At 34.1% G+C, this 22,810-nt stretch overlaps 1 protein-coding gene across 5 annotated transcripts in view; it reads left to right on the forward strand.

Annotated features, from left to right (window-relative positions):
• EDEM3 (ER degradation enhancing alpha-mannosidase like protein 3) overlaps positions 1-22,810 on the forward strand; it is a 79,507-nt gene that overhangs the window by 27,982 nt on the left and 28,715 nt on the right. For 4 of the 5 annotated variants that reach the window (XM_061187541.1, XM_061187542.1, XM_061187544.1 and 1 more), the window contains 12 exons: positions 842-947; positions 5,932-6,029; positions 7,656-7,781; positions 7,984-8,067; positions 9,158-9,241; positions 9,782-9,906; positions 13,934-14,099; positions 14,357-14,511; positions 15,564-15,720; positions 17,761-17,952; positions 19,260-19,425; positions 21,502-21,687. In XM_061187541.1, the coding sequence (XP_061043524.1) occupies positions 842-947; positions 5,932-6,029; positions 7,656-7,781; positions 7,984-8,067; positions 9,158-9,241; positions 9,782-9,906; positions 13,934-14,099; positions 14,357-14,511; positions 15,564-15,720; positions 17,761-17,952; positions 19,260-19,425; positions 21,502-21,687 (1,645 nt within the window). The remainder of the gene's footprint in view (positions 1-841; positions 948-5,931; positions 6,030-7,655; positions 7,782-7,983; positions 8,068-9,157; positions 9,242-9,781; positions 9,907-13,933; positions 14,100-14,356; positions 14,512-15,563; positions 15,721-17,760; positions 17,953-19,259; positions 19,426-21,501; positions 21,688-22,810) is intronic. The other variant, XM_061187543.1, reaches the window with a different exon arrangement.

Below are 22,810 nucleotides of genomic sequence, written 5' to 3' on the forward strand. Positions count from 1 at the left end.
AAAGTTGCAATCTGCTTTGTTTAAAAAATTCAGCATAAATAGTCAAGAATTAAGACTATTTTACACCCTATTCTTCAATCTGCAGAGTGACAAATTGGTTTAATGATTTCTTTTATAGAAGTACTTCTGCAATGCTGAGTAGATTCATGCTCTTACATTAATTTTAACTTAGAAACTCTTTTGTACATGTTCTTTGCTTTTATTTTGTAACATATTTTCATCCAAAGCCAAGAATTTGACCAGAAATAATTTTAATTTAGTGTCTAAGGGACAAAAATAAATGAAAAAAGAAGAGAAAAATGTTATTATAAGGTTATAATTTTGGTATTGTCAAATGAATACTAGTTGATTTACTTACTCTTCACTAACGAAGTTGCTGGCTGTTTAAAATGTAGGATTTGAAATGTCTATTCTGTTTCAAAGATGGCATACCAACTTTGAAATTCTCTTCCAGTTTTGTAAATTAGAGTATCTAAGGAGATTTTCACTTTGCATTTAAAAGATAGAAATTATTTTAATAAGTTAATTTAATTATGCCAGCTCTTTTTACTTTAATAATACATGTGTGTGAATGCAGACCTGTACTACAAGAGTAGATGAACAAGGATGGTCTCAAAGTGAGATCATTGGCACTAAATAGCATCTTTTTAACTAAACTCAATTGGCTGAAAGAGCCAGTATTTTTGACTTGTAAGGAAATTTAATGTATGTTATAAGTGACTATCTTTGGAATTTTACTTAATCCTTAAAATATACTATGGGCCTTTGATTTTTGTTTCTTTGGTTCCTGTTTGCCAAAGATATGAAATTCTTCAAGTATGCTTTTCTTTTTTTATTATAGGAATATGCAAGAAAAGCTCTTGATTTTCTCTGGGAGAAAAGACAGCGAAGTAGTAATTTAGTGGGCGTGACTATAAATATTCATACTGGAGATTGGGTACGAAAAGGTATGTAAGTTGGGCTTTTCAAATTAAGCCTTGACATCCTCAAAATGGTTGGGAAATAAAGGATTTTTATTTGTTAAAATAGTTTTTACGACAGTATAAAGCATAGTTTCTCACAAGATTGCTAGAATTTTAACCAGTGTAGCCAAATTTTCTTCCTTGGTGCCAAATAATAGCACGCTTATTCTAGATGGCTTAGTGTCCTATTTCATGCCTTATAGCATTATAGATGAAACAATAGAGCTAATTCCTTTGAAGATTAGAGGATCAGAATACCTCAGCCATCTCATATCAAGGTGTAATTAAGTGAAAATCTGTATTTAATATTATCACCAACCCTTATGGTTTTTTTTCCTACCTCCAGAAATAGTATATAGCATGGTAGCTAAGAACATAGACCCTGGATCCATATTGTTGGAATTGAAGCCATGTGATCTTGGGCAAATTATTTAACCTCTGTGTGCCTCTGTATCTGTATCTGTAAAATGAGGATAATAGTACTTACGTGATAGAGTTATTATGATTTTGTTTTGTTTTTTTTTAATAATCTTTATTGGAGTATAGTTGATTTACAATGTTGTGTTAGTTTCTGTTATACAGCAAAGTGAATCAGTTAATACAGCAAAGTGAATCAGTTAGAATTATGATTAAATGAGTTAATGTAAAGAACTTATAACTGCCTGGCATATGCTACACTTACTATGAAGTAAGTGCTCACTAATGTGATGTTAGTTCCTTTGATTAATAATTTCACTCTTGGGAAACTAGCCTGAGGAAACAATATAAAAGGTAGAAAATCATTTGTTCCCAAAGATGTTTATCACATAAAATTATTTGTAGTAGTGGAAAACTTGGAAACAGTCTAAGTGATCAACAGTAAAGAATAACATCAGTGTTTGAGAATTATTTCGCATCAGTGTTGAAATAGTAAGTTTTTAAATTGAATTGGATCAGGGGACAAAGCATATAACAATGTTTTATGAACAAACAGGATGTAAGATCATATAAAAAATATTTTATCTTTATAAGACACCCCTATAAAACAGGCATAGACAAATGGAAATATACTAGACTATTCCTAATGAGATTTGATTGTCTAATTTACACATTTCTCTGTTTTCCTAAAGGCTTATGTTATATATAAAATAAAAAATAACTGCGTATATTTAAATGAATGAAAATGATATAAATATTAATTTGAACATATTAAAATAAAATTATTGCCTCTATTCACTATTGTCTAAAATTTTTCAAAGTGTTATCTAAATGGTCCCTTCCTGAAACTGATCTGAATCCTGGCTTCAGAATTTTTCAATTTCTTTTCTTAATTCTTATTTCACTCTCCTCATTGGCCCATGCATGGCCTATTTTATTTAGTCATTTTTAATAATGTAGTAACCACCCACAGATGGACCATCCATTATAAAAGCAACTAACTTTATAACATACTACTTCTGCATATGGTCCTTGACTCTCCATACCTCTGTAATCTCATACCTCTGTCTCTAACTGAAATAACCATCATTCTGATCTTGTATCGATCATTCCCTTGCTTTCGTTTTAGTACCGTTTTATTGCATCTATATGTATTCCTTAAAAATACATTTTTTGTTTTGTTTTTAACTTATAAAAGGGCATCATGTCGTATGAGACCTTTTGAGACTTTTCACTGAAAATTATATTGCTAAAATTCTTGCACATTGTTGCATGTAGTTCTTTCTTTTTTGACTGCTGCATAATATTTTATTGTGTGAATAAACCATTATTTATGAGCATTTAGGTTGTTTCTACGATTTTACTCTTGTGAACCCTAGTGCCGTGAATATTTTTGTTTCTTCTGTTATACGTGTATAAAAGTTTCTTTTGTCTGTATATCTAGGAGTAGAATTTTTAGGTCATAGGATAAGTTAAAGTTCAACTTCAAGAGATATGTCAAATTGTTTTCTAAAGTTGTTTCACCACTTTACACTTTCACCTGCAACATAAAAGAGATCCTGTGGATCAGAATCCTCTCCCAACACTTTGCATTGTCAGACTCAAAGATTTTGCCAATCAAATGGGTGTACAGATGATTTCCCATAGTGGTTAGATTTGTATTTCTTTGATCACCAATGATGTTGAACACTTCTTCGTATTTATTGGCTACATATGTTTCCTTTTTTTTTTTTTAATGTGGATGTTCTTATATATTGTCCATTTTCTTTTGGGTTACTTGTGCTTTTAAAAAAATATTATTGATATTATATGATACTTATGATCTATATGATACCTATCCTTTGAAATTTATTAAGGTTATCTTTTTGCCCTAGAACATGGTCAGCTTTCACTTGTGCTTAAGAAAAAAAATATATATTTTCTAATTGTTGGTTATAAAATTCTATATATGTCAGTTTGCTCAGTTAATAATGTTGTGCAGGTCCTTGCTGATTTTCTGTTTGCTTGACATATCAAGAATTAAAGAAGGTGGATAAAATTTCTGGCAATGATTGTGGACCTATTAGTATCTCCTTGTAGTTGTATTTTTGCTTTATATATTGGGTGCACTCATTTAAAATTGCTGTCTCTTCTTAGTTGAACCTTTCATCATTATGTAGTGACCATCTCTAATAATACTGTGTTAAAGTCTATTTGATATGTTGGTAGTGCAGCTACATTGGCTTTATTTTGCTTAATATTTGCCTGATAAGTCTTTTTCTCTCCTTTTACTTTCAATTTTTGCAGGTGCTCATGCCATAAGTGTACCTTCTGTAAAATTTATAGATTTTACAGATTTACTGACAAAAATCCATTTGTCAGTCTTTGTCTTTTAATTGGTGAATTTAGTCCATTCATGTTTATTGGTATTTTTAATATATTTGGGTTTATTTATACTATCTTATTATTTCAGTGTGTCTCACCTTTTCTGTTTCCTTTTAATCCTTTTGTTTTTAATTGAAAGCTATATTTACCTCCTAGTGAGACATGAACTTTAGCATGCTCTCCCATCCTTTTGTTTCCCTCTGTTCCAACCCTCATCCTCTGTTATGTTGATATCATATAGATACTTAGTTCTTTTTGATTATGAATGTTTTCTCTTTTTTCTTTTGGTCTTAGTGCTGCCCCCCCCCTTTCTTTAAAGATAATAAACTTTAACAAGGTATTTTGTAACCTGTACTTTGTATATTTCTTGCAACATGTCTTAGATTTGCCTCTCTTCTTATATAAGTATTTATCCCAAACTGTTTTCAGTAGTTTTTAATAGCTTCTGAGGCCTTACATGTCTAACAATAATTTTAGTATGCTTTCATATTTGAGAGACGGTTTGGCTGTAAATAATTTTCTGTTCAAGTTCTTTTCTTTCAAGTCTTTGAAAATATAACTCTATTGTTTTCTTACATCCTGTTAAAAAATCTGTTATTCTGATTTTTATGCCCTTATTTGTGATCTCCTTTTTCTCTGGAAAATTAAGAATATCAATGACAAAGAGAAATTTCTGAAAATGTCACAATAATTTTATGTGTAGAATTTTCTTTATCTCTCCTTTTGGTATTCTATGGGCCCTTTCAATTTAAAATCTGTGTTTTTAATTGCTGAAAGTTGATCTTTTTTAAGAAGTTATTTTATCTCTTTCATTTTTATTTATCTCTTTTTGCAATTCCTTTTATTATGTGCAGTCTTGTAGTTTGCTAATTTGTTCCTCAGCTGTATCCTAGATGCTATGTATCCCATCTATTATGGAATTTTGTTATATTTTTATTCCATAATTTCTTCTCAATTAAAAATTTATTTTCTTCTCCTTTTGTGTTGCTAATATCTTCCCTATCTCTTTAGTGTGTTTATTAGACTAATTTTAAATTCTTGGTTTGCCTGTTCTAATATTTTCTTCCTCTGATAAACTCCTACTCCAGTACTTTCTTCTTCTTTTTAAAAAGTCATGGATCTTAAATGTTTTTGTCCTATAAGTTCATGTTCACTTGTCACCTACTTTGTGGGGAGGTCAAATTCCAATCCCTGTCAGCCCCAGTTATCTTAGGGATGAATTCTAAGAAGTTTTTAAAAATACCAATGCCTGGACGCCTAGAGATTCTGATTTGATTGGCCTGGAGTGTGCCCTGAGTATAGGGATTTCTAAGATTGTAATTGTAATTATAATTTAGATTGTGATTCACCAGCCTTAAGAGTTTGGAGGGGAAAGGGTGGGGAAGAGAATGTCTAAAATTAGTTCCCACCTCTTTTTGAGTTCAGTTCCTCACACAGGACTTCTGTGGTGCCCTGATTTTATTCCCGAGGCTACCTGGAGCATAGATCTGAGTTGTAGCAGGTATGGGAGGAGACTTTGTATCTTAAGGCAGCGGTAGGAGAGAAGCAAGAGCAAAGCTCCAGCAGTTTTTCTACTGTTTGATCCTTCCATAGCTATGCCTGGCTGCCTTCTGCTCCAGAAAAAAACCCTCCCCCTCCATCCCCCACCAAGTTCTTACAGTTTTCTTCTTGTTATTTTCTTTCTTTGGTCCTCTATGATGATCTTGGAGGAAGAAGCCGGCAGTTGTGCTAGCTTCAGCAATTAGAACTGTCACCTCCAAACAGCAGCAGTGTTGTTTTCGTATCTATTATAACTGTAAAGATTGATGTCTAACTGATTAAGGATCCAGTAATTGCATAATAATACCTGCTAGTGCTTCCTCTTTGAAGTTCCTCATTAAGAAAATAAGCTTTAAAAATATTCTTAAAACTAGTACCTCCTGCTTTTAAATAAGACTTTAAAATAAGACTTCTGTAGCCAATTTTGCAAAGCAAGATTTTTTTTTTAACATACAATCTATTATCAACAAAGGAACTATTATTCATATAGTAAGGTTAATATTTCTGTAAATGTGTAATTTTTACTTTCAACAATTTCATGTTTAGACTAATGTTTCATTCTTAGTGTACTAGTACCTTTACTGTATTCTATGAAGAATTTTTAAGACTTGTTTAATAAAAAAATCACATTTATATGTATTTTCCATAGATAGTGGAGTTGGAGCAGGGATTGATTCATATTATGAATATCTGTTGAAAGCCTATGTCTTGCTTGGAGATGACAGCTTTCTGGAAAGATTTAATACAGTAAGTTGTTCCAATTTTGTATTAAGCTTAGAGCCAATTTAATTTGCCAGATTTTGATAGAAACTCAATCATCTAAGTGACATTCTGAAAAATTATTTTTAAATGTGTAGTAGTTTTTTGGTCAGTATTCCCTGATGATGTTGGACAGGGACAGGGTAAACACTACATACATTTCAAGAACTAGTTTACAAAGTAGTTTTATTTTCATTTATCATCAGAAGTTTTCAAGATTTTCCAGTGAGTAATAAAATGTGTAGATTTGAGTTTTACCTAATCTTTTATACAAGGAAGAGAATTTATTGAAATCCAAAGCTTTCTCCTTTGGATTCTAATTCTTTTTGGAATACTTTGGAAGTTTGGCCTAGTCCTTGACCACACCAAGTGTGCAGGGCTTTGGAGACTTGAACAAACCAGTGAGTATTCATTTCAAAAGCAGGTCTGTACGTCTTAAGTGTGGATCAGACTCACAGGCATGTTTTTAGGGGAGAAGGGAGAGATTATTGAACCCTATTGGATCGCCTTTGTCTGTAATTAAAGCAAATTGAAATTAACTATAGTAAACTCATCAGCTGTGTCAGTACATTCTTTTCAAAATAATTTACCATTTCTTTGCCCACCCATGAGTTCACCCACATTATTGTGAGATAGTACAGTATAGTGGTTAAAAGTATCGGAGTTCTCCTGTGTGGGTTTAAATCCTGGTTGTGCCACTGGTTTTGTGGCTTTGGGCGAGTAACTTAGCTATTTTCCTCTATTCCTTATCCACAAAATGGGAATGCTAGTACTATTTATTGGGAGGATTAAATGAGCTAATGCATATGAAGTGATTAGAACAGTGCTTTAAGATCTATCAGGTACTCAATAATAGTTAATAAATAATAGATGAGTTAGGGAAAAAACCTAGTAAAAGTCCTAATAAGTCATCACTGAATACTTTTAGAAACACTATTACATATATCATTTAATATATCATTTATTAGATTATAACAAGACTTTCTTGAGGTGCATGAGGACAGATTTTTTTTTTATTGGTTTGTTATCATTCATTGACTCTGACAGCTCAACCTGTTGTTGTCAAGGCTGAGAAATATCTAGGAGAAGATAAAAGAAGGGGAAAAGAGTTTTTAAGACCATAAGAGGCAGAGGTAGTGGACCGTAAGAGTGGCAACAGTGATGAGATGCATTAGTTTATAGGTAGACGAGCACCAGAATGTTATGTTAGCTGCCTACGGAGCAAACTTCCTAGACAAAGGAGAAAATGAAACTAATTCTGTGATATAGAAGCCTGTAACTATATTTCAAGAGGACGTAAGAGCATCCTTGGGCCACAATCCTGCAGGATAGTGATGTTTAGGTCTATACCCTTCAGAAGGTCCCATTTTATCTATAGTTTTTAATATTCTGCATCAGAGTTTAAGAACACAAGGGAGTATATATAGTATATTTTACAAAGATTTCCATCTAAAGGAATTTAACTATTTCCATAGTTAATTAACAGTTACTTAGTAAATTTATTCATATGTAAATTCGGGTTTCATTTCTTCACATATTTAATGATATGCTGTGTTTAGAATAGTACAGCTTTTTTCATCTACTTTCATGAACACATATTGTGATCTTTTTTAGCACTATGATGCCATAATGAGGTACATAAGCCAGCCACCTCTTCTACTTGATGTGCATATCCACAAGCCAATGCTGAATGCTCGGACTTGGATGGATGCTTTGCTTGCCTTTTTTCCAGGTTTGCAGGTAAAAAAACCTCTTTTAATTCTCTTAATATTAAAGTAAAATGATTATAATTAAGTGCATTTGTGATCTCTAAAATTGAATTACCAAAACAGAGTCACATTTCAAAATTGTATTAATCTACATTTTTCTGTTTATATAATGATTATAGATAAAGTCAACTCATATTTTACTGGATAATTTTGTTGTTATTGTTGGTTTCTAGGTCTTAAAGGGGGATATTAGACCTGCTATTGAAACTCATGAAATGTTATATCAGGTGATTAAAAAACACAATTTTCTACCAGAGGTAAGCAAATCATCTTTGGAATTCTAATTTACATATACTATAGATTGCTAATTTAAAGGTAGAAAATGCCATCTTCAAGGTTGGTTGGTTCTTTTTCATTTTTCCTGGTTAAATAGTTTATTTAATTAATATATTTTTGGTTTACACAGTATTGTATATGTTTTTCCTTTTTCTTGTGTATTAAGAGAAGTCTAGTTTAGGATAATACTGATAGTTTACTAATTTAATGTTAAAAAAAATCCCAAATTGGTATTTCTCAACCTTTTCTAATCCATGGCATTGCACAGTGTCTCATTCTAACTTTTACACTTACCCACCAGCTAGGGAGACTTTTGTACTTTTTATTTTCTAAAGCTTATTTTATGAAAACAATATACATTGAACATAATCTTGCTGATCACACATGCTCCCTGGAAGTTTGGAAATGTTAGCTCTTCTTCACGCTGCTTAAGAATTATTCTCCCTGGTTTTTATATGTTAGTAATAAGTATTCTTGCTAACTTGATACCATAAGATTTTAATAGCATACCTTTTGGCTTTCCAGAAATGTACCATTAAAAATTTCCAAATTTGTGTATGGCCTTGTTCTATCCCTACTTATTGACTACCCTCTGTGAGATATCTAAGCATCTCACCAGTTTAGAAGGCTTCCTAAAATGTTTGTTTCAAGCCACAGAGGATTTGAGACTCATAAAAAAGAGAGCATATGCTAAAATAGAAATAGGAGAGTGAGAGACTTAATAATTAAGAGAAAAAAGTGGAGATAAGGAAAAAGAAGAGAACACAATTATGCAGACAATGAGGACCTGTGTAGTGGCATTACTGAGGTCATAGTTTTTCCTAAGCTTCCTAATAGCCAAAGTGATCATTTAAAAAAGCAATTCCATTTAATTGGTAAAAATAACAGCCTTCACAAAAATGAATTGTGATTTTAAGCAGTGAAAATTTTCATTTTATAGATGAAAATTGTTATCAATATTTTAACTATTTTTTCTTGTTTGTGATCTAATTTATATACTACTGTATATTCTAGAACTACTTATTTTTTTAAATCACATTTTTATGCCTATTTGTGTGTTGTTTTGTCTAGGCATTTACCACAGATTTCAGGGTGCATTGGGCTCAACATCCTTTAAGGCCAGAATTTGCAGAAAGTACCTACTTCTTGTATAAAGTAAGCTAATTTAACTCTCTTTTTGCTATTTAGCTCCTCTTCTCTGTTGGATAACTCACTATCTTATAGTAATAGTATCGGCTTTTCAAAGTTCTTGTTTAATGTTATAATGGTTGGATATATCATGGTTCTTATTCACCTAGTTCTTAGAGTTATTGAAAGATGCAAGAATTGACATCTAAGTTTTATGCCTTTTCAAAATATTTATGAAACATTTGTTTAAAGAGAAATTTTATATTCTAGAGCTGCTTTCTAAAGCATGTCTCTTGCCTTCTTTTAATCAGGCAACCTTTCTGGGCATTAGAAATTTCATCCAAAGCCTAAGATGTACAGTTGTGCAGCTTTCCAGTTGTGTATTTAAGAAATTCATAAAGCAGATCCATGGCTTACTTTCAGAACTAGGTTCTATGTAACATGTGTTCCAGTGCCTGATATAATGCCTGGCACCTAGTAGGTACTCAATAAATATTTGATAAATAAATGGTTATATGGTACTATGTAAGCTATGTATATGTATACATATATTCTCCTTTTTAATAGGCTACAGGAGATCCTTACTACCTTGAAGTAGGGAAAACACTTATTGAAAATTTAAATAAATATGCTAGAGTGCCTTGCGGATTTGCTGCCATGAAGGATGTTCGTACTGGAAGTCATGAGGACAGGTAAAACAATTCCTAACCTCCCCTTTCCTCAGGGTAACTCTGAAACAACACAAAATATTATTAGTCAGATTTCAGATCAGCTTAATGCTTTTACAAAGGGTATTTGAAGATGCAAACCTTAGTTCATTGTGCTTATTTTTTAAACTCTCTTGAATAGGCTTATTTTAAATTGTTTGAAAAGTCTGTGTTTTTACCATAGTTCCTGGCATATAGTTGGTGCTCAAATGATTTTTAAATAGATGAATAAATGATTGTTAAACATCAGAACCTTGGTCTTTGGAGTATTAGGAAAGTTGGGGTTTTCTTCTTTGTTAATAGTTTTTTATATTATGTAAAATGTTAGAAATTATCAAGATGATGACTAATGATCTGGATTATGATTCCTGTTCAGTCAAGAATTCCTCAAAAGCAATTTCGTGGTTAATGTGTATATTCTTATTCTGTTGCTGACTTGGAGAGCCGGGGAGGACCATTGGCAGTTTCTATTTCATTGGATACTGGATAGATGTAGTTGACATGGAGTATTCAAGATATGAAAAGCACCCTTTGGTTAATATGATATTCACTAACATTCCAGTTATTCTGAGATCATTTGATTCTGTTATTTTAACTGTCCAGAACATAGCAACACATTTCTAAATGAACACTAAAGTTTGTTTGTGCGTTTGGTTAGCAAGGGTTCATTCCACAGATATTTACTGAGGTGTCTTATGTGCCAGAGTTATACTAGGTTTTGAAAATTAAAGATAAAAAGACATGTCTTTTCTATCATTGAATCACTGGGGCAGGCAGATAAACAGTCTTTAAAGCATTGTATATGTGCTATGAAACATACTAAAGGGATGTGAAATGCAGCTTGGGATAGGACAGTCACTTGAGCGTCCTGTGTCCTGAAGAATCAGGACTAGAAAACTAGAAAAAGGAAAGTAGTAAAAGGAGTTTCCGGCAGAGGAACTAGGGACAGGTGCAATACAACACTCATTATCTACTCGCAGAATTGACCCTCAGTCCTTCTCTTGGAGCATTTAGATATTAGTTAATTAGGCTTGGGACCTCCTTCCCTGACCACAGCTGACAAGAAATGGATAGGTTTCTGGAAGCAGACACACAGAAAACAGCAAGAAATGAAAGCAGATAACTTTTGTATTTATCTGTAACATTTATTGGCTGCTTCCTACATTTCAGGAACTCTTCTAATTAAGCACTTTCTATGTTTAATTCATTTGATCCTTTACAGCCACCCTCTGAAGTATAATTTCTATTATGATCTTCATTTTATAGATGAAGAAACCAAGGCACAGGGAGATGGGGAGCTTGCCTGAGGTCACACAGTTAGTAAGGTTAATTCTAATCAAGGCAGATAGGCTTTTGACTATATGCTCTACTGGCAGCTCTTTCAAGGAAAAGTAATTAATCACCTGCTGTGCGCCAGACGCTGCACTTGGGTAAGAGGATGAAAAGATAAATTAGAATCAGTCCCTGCCGGCCTGTGACTTACGGTCAGTGAAGAAGATAGGTATGTAAAGAAGTAATCACAGCCACGTGCTGAGCTGAGCGCTAGAGCAGAAGGAAACGTAGCAGGTGGAGCAATTACAGAGGAAGACATGATTTGCTCTGTTCAGAGAGTTCTGTGTTTCTAAAGTCAGCGTCCTTCCTCTTCCTCCTGCTGAGTGTCCCTCCTGCGGCGCTGTTTCTGCATCTCTGACGGCCGCCTGTGCCGCATCTGGTTGCGCAGTCCAGTGTGCAGAGTGCCCCTTAAAGCATCACGTCCAGAGTTAACGAGGCCCGAGGTGCGCTTGGTGCAGCAGCGCCGTTGCCGTCTGGGTCCAGGCGCAAGACGGGTCATCTTCTGAGGGGCTGGTGGGCTCACACCCTCTCTCCACTTGAGGATCACCGCTTGGTCCGCTCACTGTTCCTCGTGGTAGTGTTGCGTCTCTCGCATGCATTTGGCCCAGCAAAAGGTTGAGAACTCCTAATCCTTGTCCTACCACGTTCTTGGATGTGCTTTAGCAGCTTTATTACGTTTCACAGACAGTGAACTTGTGGCCAGTTGACCTCAGATACTTGACAATGACTTGCTGACAAATGGGTGTTCTCTACCCTGCTCTTAAGAAACTGATTTATTTTTTTAAAGTGCAAACTTAGAACTTGATACTCATCCCAGCAAAATTTCATTTTGTTGGTTTTTTTTTTTTTTTTTTTTTTTGTGCGTTTCTAGACCAAAAAGAAGGCTTAAATCTCATCTCAGTCATCTAATGTATTAGCTGAATTACTGTTTTCAGGGATCTGGGGTTTAGATAATTATGCCTTAAAATTTTCCATGTAATGCTCTTTGCATTTGGTTGCTTGTTCCCCTACGGAGCTACCAGTGCTGTTGTCTGGCTCACCAGTGTCTCCATTCCCTGGCCCCCCACACACAGGGTTCAAAAAAGAAATATCTGTATTTTTCTTATAATAAATGATCGGTTAAAGAATTTAAATGGCAAAAAGAATATGAAAATCTTCCCTACAATACTTTCCCCACTTGCCATCCTAAGATAATCACTGTTGGCAGTTTTAGAAACAGTCTTCCAGACATTTTTAATGCCTTTGTGTTTGCATTTGTGTACATATTTATGGGTTTCAAGTACAAAATAGATTATGTGATACGATACCCAAACTTGCTAACTTTACCCAACTCGTACTGCAGTGATCTTACCACGTCTCTAGTCTTTTCTAAGCATTTACAAATCATCTGTTTCGTAATCACTTGTGGAATTTGCCAAAAATCAAAATCTTGCACATGAGTTTACAGTTCTTAAGCTAGCATTTGCTTATGGTAATAACTGTCAGTCCTCCAGAAAAAGTTAAATTACCGTAAGTGTATCGCAGATTGACAGGGAAGTATTTTATCTGTTATAAAATGATTAACATCCAAAATGTTCAAAGAGTTTTGAAACATTACAGTTGTTGTTCCAAAATAAAACATCACTTATGTCTGGGAAAAATAATGATAGCTCTATTTTTGAGCTCATACGCATGCCAGGTGCTATGCTAAATAGTTGACATTATAGTATGTCATTTAGTCTTTGCACCACTGTTAGGCATGTATTGTTATTATGTCCTTTCAGAATAAACTGAAGCTCACAGTCCTTATATAATACCCCCTTGGTCACATAGCTCGCCATCAGAAGTTCTTTTCTATTTCCAAAGCCCCAGCTCTTTACCACTATGTCCAACTGCCTCTCTAGTTCATTCTTTAGTAATGCTGTTTAAACTTGCATTCGCAAACATTTGTTGAGTGCCTGCTGTGTGCCAGGAATTGTGCTTGGCCAGTTATGAAACTGTGCAGCCTGTCTAGTAACTGCTAAAAGCTAGGATGCTTTGGGAAGTAGCACATATAATTAAATTCCTTGTTATTGTAACTCCATCTAACGACTGTGCTCTTTTCCTACCACTTTTTATAAAAGCTTTCCTTTAAAATGTTTATTAAAACGTTATAACATTAAATCATTTGTAAAGTCACACTTGGCAGGTATTTAAATGTTTACAAAGTTATCATAATCCATGTGATTTTGTGTTGTGCTTTTTTCATGTAACTTTTTGTAAATGATTACTTTTAAAACCTTCTTGGTTATCACTTAAATGGCTGCATCAAAATTGTATTACTTTATCCAGTTCAATTAATATTAATTGAAGATTCTTATATGGTCTTCAGTAGTAAAGGTCATCTCCATTACCTCCCTGCTGTTGGTTCCCTGTAGAAGAAATGGAAAACTCTCCCTCAGAAGGCCCATAGAAAAACCTTGTCTGCAGTATTGACAAGATTTAGTGTACCTGTGTGGTAGGCAGCCCTTCTGGTCTTTTTCATTTCCTTGGAATATGCTTGGAGTCAAGGCTATTACACCAGGGGATAGATACATTCTATAGTTCTTTGGATGTCTGTACTGGTGTAGACAGGTTTATTGACCTTGATTCTGTGGCTTTCAGATAGTTGGCATTTGGATATTTTTATGTTCTTAGATTTATTTGTATCCTTTTATTTTAGAATGGATTCCTTCTTCTTGGCCGAAATGTTTAAATATCTTTACCTGTTATTCGCGGATAAAGAAGACGTTATTTTTGACATAGAAGATTACATTTTTACAACAGAAGCTCATCTGTTACCTCTTTGGCTCTCTACTACAAATCAAAGAATCTCTAAGAAGAACACAGTAGGTTATGTTTTTGAACTAAATGTCTTACTCTCTTTTTTACTCCTATGTGTTTGTTTTGTTTTTCCAAGTAAAAAGTAATCCAGGACTAGAATTCTATAAATATAGTGTGGTAGGAGAAGTACCTTGATGTTTTCTTATTTTGTTTTCTTTTATTACATCCTGTGTATACTTACATTTCACTTAATGTTTCCTTTGAACAAACTATAAAGTAAAATAATCATTTTTATTTACATAACATTCTTTTATATTTTTAGACTTCAGAATATACAGAACTGGATGACAGTAATTTTGATTGGACTTGTCCAAACACTCAGATTCTCTTCCCTAATGACCCATTGTATGCTCAGAGCATCCGTGAACCCTTGAAAAATGTGGTGGACAAGAGCTGTCCTAGAGGCATCATCAGAGTGTAAGATGTCTTATTTTATATTTGTTAATATCAAAATTAATTCTTAGTAAATGACAGAGAATGTAAGGAACATATAACAGCCAAGAAGACATTCATTTAGATCAAAAATATTGAGTATGTACTTATCACTGATTAAAATTAAAAATTGGTGAGTAAAGTTAGATAGCAAAGTTTATTCTGCAGTAATGTCTTTTTATTATTATGGAAATTTTCTGTGTATGTTTTGTTTAATGAACCAAGTAATAATGGCAGCGTATGATAGTTTGTAACTTCCACGGCACATTTTTTTTTTTTTTTAACATCTTTATTGGAGTATAATTGCTTTACAATGGTGTGTTAGTTTCTGCTTTATAACAAAGTGAATCAGCTATACATATACATATATCCCCATATCTCCTCCCTCTTGCATCTCCCTCCCATCCTCCCTATCCCACCCCTCTAGATCCAGAGCACATTTTTACACAACAGTTTCATCAAGTATTTCCACATTTTGTATATGTAGAAAATATTTTTCCTTTTACCTGTAGTTTCTGTATAGGAAAAATAACAGTGTTTTGATTTGATTTTTTTGATGAGGTACTTATTCTTGGTTGTTGAATAAAACCTTTTGCCTTAATGAGTGCATTTTCTTCCAAATAGTTACATTAGAAAAACCATTACTAGGAAATTTAAAAAAATTATTTTTCTTAAGTGAATGTTATCGTTCACTGATACAAGTATTGTTTTGCTTTTAAAATATTGAGAGAAACATCTGTTTTTTGAGGGAGAAATAAATAGTAATAAATCTCTAAGCCAACCTATTGTGTACCTTCAAATAATTGTAATGCTGTTGATTAATACTGCCTTATAGATAATATACAAGCTTTGTAACTGCAAAATATATTTGAAAGCTATACCACTTATTAAAAACCTAAGTTATATGTAGGTAAGTAACTCTTTCTAGTTGTTCCATTTTTCACTAGTTTAAAACTAGCAATTTGTTTGCCTTATGCTTTTTTTTTCCCAATTCTGACTTGTGGGTTTTTTTAAGCCTTGCCTATAATTCCTTTTAGCAGAGAGGAGAGTTTCAGGAGTGGAGCTAAACCCCCTCTGAGAGCCAGAGATTTCATGGCCACTAACCCTGAGCATTTAGAAATCTTGAAGAAGATGGGGGTGAGTTTGATTCACCTCAAAGATGGGAGAGTCCAGTTGGTTCAACATGCAATCCAAGTAAGACATTGCTGTACTAATTAGCTACCATCTCTGTCCTCTTTGGTCTCAGTAGCTTTAATAAGATAATGACATTTGGCTTTTTAAAAACCTTCAGTGTGTGGTTTAAAGTCAGAGTATCAGAATTTTAGGACTTGGAAGTATTTTGGAAAGCCATCTGATTCAACCCCTTTGTAGTATAAATCAATCAAGTCACAAATAGGTTGAGTAATTTGCTTACGTTAATATGGTCAAATATAGGACTCAGATCTAAGTTTTCTGTTTCTCAGTCCCTTGTCTTTCCACTGTTTTATTTAGAACATAATCTTAAAAGCTAATAATTCATTTTAATATTTATATCTCTATTTTACACTATTTTAGTATCCAAAGAGCTGAATTTAAATACTTTATTCATTATAGAAATCAAAATTTGCATTTATTTATCTATGCCTAGGAAACATAACATACCTCTTTGGGAAATTTTTATTGATTTTTGCTTTAAAAGCTTTCATAACCCGAGGCCTTTAAATTATCCACCTTATTACTTCATTAATTCTGAGAAAACTACAGTTTGAGAAATAATTTCAACCTAGTAGAACCATATTCAGATACCCCATAATCTCGGATTCAGCCTTCCCACCACCTTGCCTTCCCCTCACCTTGCCTTCCCCTCAGGTTTCTGTCTCATCCCTATTCTTGCCACATCATCCCTCCTTCCCTAACGAGACTTCTGTCTGCTTCCTTATGTTTCACTCATCCTCACTCCCCAGCGGTGGGAATGACATCTGTGATGACATTGCTTTCACATGGGTCACCAGTGACATAATTGCCAGCCAGTAGCCCCTTAGTCCTCCTCTGATTGAACTTTTATGTAACTATTGGCTGACCTCTTTTTAAAACCTACCCCTTTCTTGGCTTCCAGGGCATTCCAGCAACACCTTTCCAAATACTCTGTGCAATATTTTGTAGATTCCTTTGCAGCTCTTCTTGGCACGACTCAGTGTAGGCACTACCAAAGAATCTGGATCGTATGTTTTTCTTACTATACTCTTCTTCAATAGTGTCATCTATTTCTACAAGCTCTGCTGTCATCTTTGTACACGTGATACATGTATGTAATCCTGATTTTACTTTACTTCTTAAACCCAACTATAATCTACCTGTCGTACATTTCTGCATCTCAATCTCAGTCTGTCCAAACCTGAATTAATTCTGTCTCCCTGCTCCCACTACAGTCTGTCTCTCTGCCCTTTCGTTCTCCATCTCAGTCAACCCTATCATCATTCTCTAAGTCACCAAAACTAGAAATCTCAGGATGGGCTTGAATTTCTTTCTCTCAGCTCCTTTCCGTTCTCCTCTATCCTTTATCCCTTGTCAGGTTTCATTGACTTTTCCTATAAGGTGTTAGGAATTCATCCTTTTCCTCCTGTAGTCAGGCACTCTTCACCTGTTCCTCTATTAAGATTCAATTTGAGTCATTCCAAATATTTCCCAGATACACACTGACAGAATCAGTCCTTCCTTTGTCTGTGTTACTAGTGCACTTTCCCACTTGAGAAATTTTATCATAGCTAATTTTACGTGTCTCTCTCCTCTAGATACAAACTTCTTAAAGTAAAAGATTATGTCCCTAGTGCCTAGTTAAGTGCTGGGATGTAATAGGTGCCTGATACTTATGTTTTGAATTTAATCTGGTTGTTCGTTCATAATTTCGAAGAAGAAGGGGAATATGGGTCAGTTATGAGGTTTATTTCTTAAAAGGGCAACCAGAGGAGAAAACAAGCAAAGTGAGCATTTAGTGGAAGTGCACTTCTCAATTTGTATCAGAAGTGGTTTATAGGACAGTGAAAGAGACATTAATAAAAATTACAGATATTATATTCAGAAAATATTTCCAGAAGTAATATTTTTGAGAACAAATAAGGCCATAAATATTTGGTAGAGACCAAAACTGATAGGAGAAATTTTAGAGTAGAAAACTATAGTGCAGTAGTATTTAAGAAATCAAAAAGTTGAAAGTTTCCGGAAAGAAAGGATAAAATTAATTTGTTTCTTTCCTAGGCCGCTAGTTCAATTGACGCGGAAGATGGGTTGAGGTTTATGCAGGAGATGATTGAATTGTCAAGTCAACAACAAAAAGAACAGCAGCTACCTCCACGAGCTGTACAAATTGTTTCTCACCCATTTTTTGGCCGGGTAGTATTAACTGCTGGTCCAGCTCAGTTTGGGCTAGATCTGTCTAAACATAAAGAGGTATGTACATCTATAATATGCTTGTTGAAATTGAACTCAAATGTTATTTAAATATTGTCTAATTTCTTAGTCTCTTTTCTAATTTAGTAGTTTTAACTTATTTAAAACACCTAAATATTTAATCTCCCAGATTAAAGTAGATTAAAATTAAAAGCATATCTTGAAAATATTGAGTCATAATTTATGTATGCAGTATGGTTATAGAATTTTACTTAAAATGTTCAGATATTGTTCTCTAATTCAATGCCTTTAACTTATCTAAAAATGGTTTTCAAACTTTGTAACTACTGAAACCTTTCTTTGAACAAAAATCTAACTCAGAGGCTTAATGTAGGGAACAGCTAAAGCAGAGGTGCTCTGGACAAGTGGCTGTGGAGAGCATCAGACACTGAGGTTCCGCTGAACAAATTTGGAAGGCCATTAAGCTAGTCTGTCCTATTAGTTTTACGGTAGGAAACGAAGTTCACAGGTTCAACTATCTGACTAACTGGTAGCAAAGCTAGCCACTAGACCAGAACCCAAGTATTCTGATCATCTAAAGCCAGTGGTCTTTGAACTCTATTACCCCCAATTTAAACTTTTTCTAGTGTATATTTTAAAGCTATGTGGGTTTATAGTTGATTCATTTATTCAGTAACTCTTTTTCTAGGCAGTATTTTAGATATTTGCTATATATCAAGTTTACAAAAACCAGTGAAGATTTATGCCCTCATGGAGTTTACCTTCTAAGAGAGAGAAGGATCTTAAAACACCTTTACACTCCCATCTTTAAAATCAGTTCTCTGGTGGATTTAATTTTTCTAGGAAGAAGAACTGCTTGCAGATTCATGTAGACTAAATCCATTTTTCCCCTCTTTCAAAAATTTTTCCTGTTACCAGTGATGGTTTAAAAATGGTTCCCAGCTTCTTGTAAGTGTAGGTATGGGTATGTAGTGAATCAGCCTGAGGTTCCAACTTTACCACTTACTAACATCATGACTTTGAGCAAATTATGTAAACTGAATCTCAGTTTCCCCGTACGTAAAATGGAAATATTATCTGTATTACTTCACTCAGAGTCATTATAAAGATCTGGTTTAGTAATTTATGTAAAAATGCTTCATAAACTGCAAAGCACGGTAGAAATATTGGTTGGGTACTATAATATGCAAAATGTTCAAAACAAAAATTTATGCTAAATATATATTGTATATGTTATCATTAGAAAAGAAGTGAGGTCTACTTAAAGCTCTAGATATTGAATTTTAATGACTAGGTAGTGATTGGAGAAGATAAAAGATTACTTGAGTTACTTTTATTTCTGCCAGACGAGAGGATTTGTTGCAAGCAGTAAACCGTACAATGGTTGTTCAGAGCTTACGAACCCTGAGGCAGTGATGGGAAAGATTGCTTTGATACAAAGAGGACAGTGCATGTTTGCAGAAAAGGCACGCAACATCCAGAATGCTGGAGCCATTGGTGGCATTGTTATCGGTAAGTAATCCTCCATGTCATTGTGTTGACTAAGACATAATTTTTAGGATTTTTCCTTTCATTTTCCAAACTTTTATCAGAGTTTGTCATTTTTACTTCACTAGCCAGCATAATGGGTAGGTAATCCAATGACTCTCTTAAGAATGTGTATATATCTCATATCTTGTTTGAAAGTCTAGATTTGGGTTTCTGTATATTAATGCCAATAAAAGTACTTGGGGTCCAGTGTGAAGGTGCAGTAGGAGTGAGTGCTAAAAACACCCAATACCATGGATAAAAAAATGGGCCCATGAGATCCAAAGCCCTCTAGGAGCAAGAATTACACCCTGCCACCTCCAGTGGGGAGTCACTGAAAGTATCCATTACTCCACATAGGTGCCGGCTTTGGAGTCAGACACGTGGGGTTGTAGTTCCTGGCTCTGCCACAAAATCATGGTGTAACCTTGGCCCAGCTTTAGTTTCTTTATCTGTTTATTCCATAGTGTATTTTTTAGCTCCAGTGAAAATAGTAATAAATATCTTTTAGGTGGTTGTAAGGTTTGAAGATAATATATATAAAATTTCCTAAAATAACTGACATGTCATGGGTATAAGCACTAGTTGCTAGCAAGTTTTTATCTCCTTGGGTCTTTTTCCACTGAAATTATAAAATTCAAATCATTTTATGCATGTATTTCAACCAGTGTGTTTGCCTGTTCATTTTCCACAAAAGATCACTGATATCGTGACAAGCAGGGCATGACTATCAGGGAAAATATAAATTTTTCTATGCTTTAAGTAAATATGAGTTTACATTCAGAAAGAACTGGAAAACCTGAGGTTACATCCTATTTGTGAAGTTAGTTCTTCTGTATAGATTGTCTCACAGGGGAACTCCATTTTGAATTTGTTCTTTCTAATTAGGATAGATTTCCTTTTTGAACTCAGGGTAAATAAACATTAAGAGATTTAAAATAAAACAGTAGGATTTATTTCAGTGAAAAATTATTTACTATGCCTTCTGCTTATCTCATATCGGCATGCCAGTGTTGATTTAATGAATGCATGAATTTCATTAGTCTAAGTAAGTATTAGGAGAAATTCTGCTTCATAACTTAAATCAGTGGTTGGCAAACTACAGCCTGCAAGCCAAGTTCAGCTCACTGCCCGTTTTTGTAAATGAAAGTTTTACCAGAACACAGCATGTCAGTTTGTTTCCATGTCATCTATAGCCACTCTCAAGCTACAGTGGCGGAGTTGAGTGGTTGTAACAGTGACAAGCGGCAGAGAGACTGAGGGTCAGGTAGCCATCCTTTGTATAGTCAGTTACTGCTAAGGGGATGGGTTCTACATGGTATTCTCCACTTAGAAGGAGCTATCCACGCAAGCTGTCTGAGAAGGGATGGGCAGGTTCTCCAGGGAGACTGGCGTGTAAGATTAGGGCTGGACATAACTGGCATCACCAGTAAAACAGTATTTAGCAGTCGTTCTCCTGTTATTTAACCAACGTAAAGTAACAATAGTGTTTCATTCAACTTACAGAGGAAAAAACAGTATAGTCATAATTATTCCTTGTGAACAGTATATTAAAAAGAACCGTCAATTTGTAGTTTGGTAAAACAATATAATGCCATTAGAAGAAATCCTAAACAACAATAAAATTTCATAGTTCTATCATTGTAATTCAAGTCTTTGAATTTTTCCATTTTTAGGCTTTTTCATAAGCATATGAAATTTTTATAGTCATAATCAGAATTTTGTGTTCTACTTTTTTTATGTAATAATAACATTTTGTTTTTTTGTGTGTTCTCTCAGGTAGTTCGTTATAATTTACTTATAATAGTTTACAGTTGTTGACAGTTACAAATAGCACTCCAGTAAACTTTTTCAGGCATAGATCATTTTGCTTCTTTTGAATTATTTCCTCAGGATAGATTTCTAGGAGTAGAATTAGTGGGCCCCAAAAGTATGAGTGTTTTTATGGTTCTTGATGCAGAAAATTAATGCCGTCAACAGGTAAAAAACAGTAAAGATTTGTAGCTAAACCTTTTTAATGGACGAACGTTTTTATGTTTGCTGTATTCATTTTCTGGCTAGATGACAATGAGGGGAGCAGCAGTGACACTGCCCCTCTGTTCCAGATGGCAGGGGATGGAAAGGACACAGATGACATCACGATCCCCATGCTGTTCTTATTCAGTAAAGAAGGAAGTATCATATTGGATGCCATCCGGGAATATGAGGAGGTAGAGGTGCTCCTTTCTGACAAAGCAAAAGATCGAGGTAAGGGTAAAAAATCATTTGTATTCAGCTTAGCATTAATTTTCCTAACTTGATAACAAAAATGAGTTACAAAAAGATTATTTATGGTTCACTGGTAAAAGAAGTAAACTTTTTAGAAGATGGTTTCAAAATATATTTTTCTTTTGGAAAAAAGGGTAGTAAAATGTTTATTTTGCTTTGTTCACTGAGTTAGAATGTTTCTAGAATTATATTTTTGTATGTAATTTATAATTTTTGCTATAATTCTGCCCAGTGATAAAAATACAAGAGATTACACTGAGTCATTTTTAATATCCACAGATGTTCACCATTCAATTTCACTGATAATACATCTTCTATTTTTTTAATAAGGAATAAAAAGAGATTGTATAGAAGGGTGTTGTATACAATATAATAGTAGTGGGGTTTTACCAGGCCACCTATAATCAAATGACCACTGTCTTGGTGAAGGCAATAGAAATCTAGCAGCTTCTTTCCATTGAGATCCAAGTTCATCACATAGGTATTTATAAGTTACAAGAGTTACACATGGCTGATGCCTGAAGAACAAGATAGCATGCCTTAATTCATGATATAGTCCTCTCTAGGCCAAAATGTTTGTTAGTAACTTGAAAGCTCTTTGAAACCCAAATTGCTGTATAAATGCAAGGTCTTAACTAGTATTCTTTCATAGTTTCACATCTAGGAATAGAGGAGAAATGAGGGAAAGTGAACCATCAGACATAGACTGAAATCCTGCTTATAACAGCAGTCTTTCTTATCCACTGGAGACACCTATAGAGAGAGCAGTACTCCTCCCACCCCACCCCCCTTAAATGGATAAAGTTGTATAATCTGTACAGGGTTTTTGATGTTGGGATGTTTGCTTGGTAGATAGGTAGGAAACTTATTCATTTCAATTCAGTATAACTTCCAAGTGGAACAATAAAAAAAAAAAAAGTTTAGCAATAATCTAGTGCTAGCCAAATTAGTGTTTTGTCTTGTCTTCTTGTATTGCTTTATTCTTTGAGATTCGTTCAGATGTCAACTATTTAAGCACTATGGAGTGAGTAGGATGTATGTAAGGATGTATAAAGAGAAACAGTAGAAAGGATTTCTGATCTTCTTAAATCCACTTGTGTGC

This window comes from Eubalaena glacialis, chromosome 3 (assembly GCF_028564815.1).
Source record: "Eubalaena glacialis isolate mEubGla1 chromosome 3, mEubGla1.1.hap2.+ XY, whole genome shotgun sequence".
NCBI lineage: Eukaryota > Metazoa > Chordata > Mammalia > Artiodactyla > Balaenidae > Eubalaena > Eubalaena glacialis.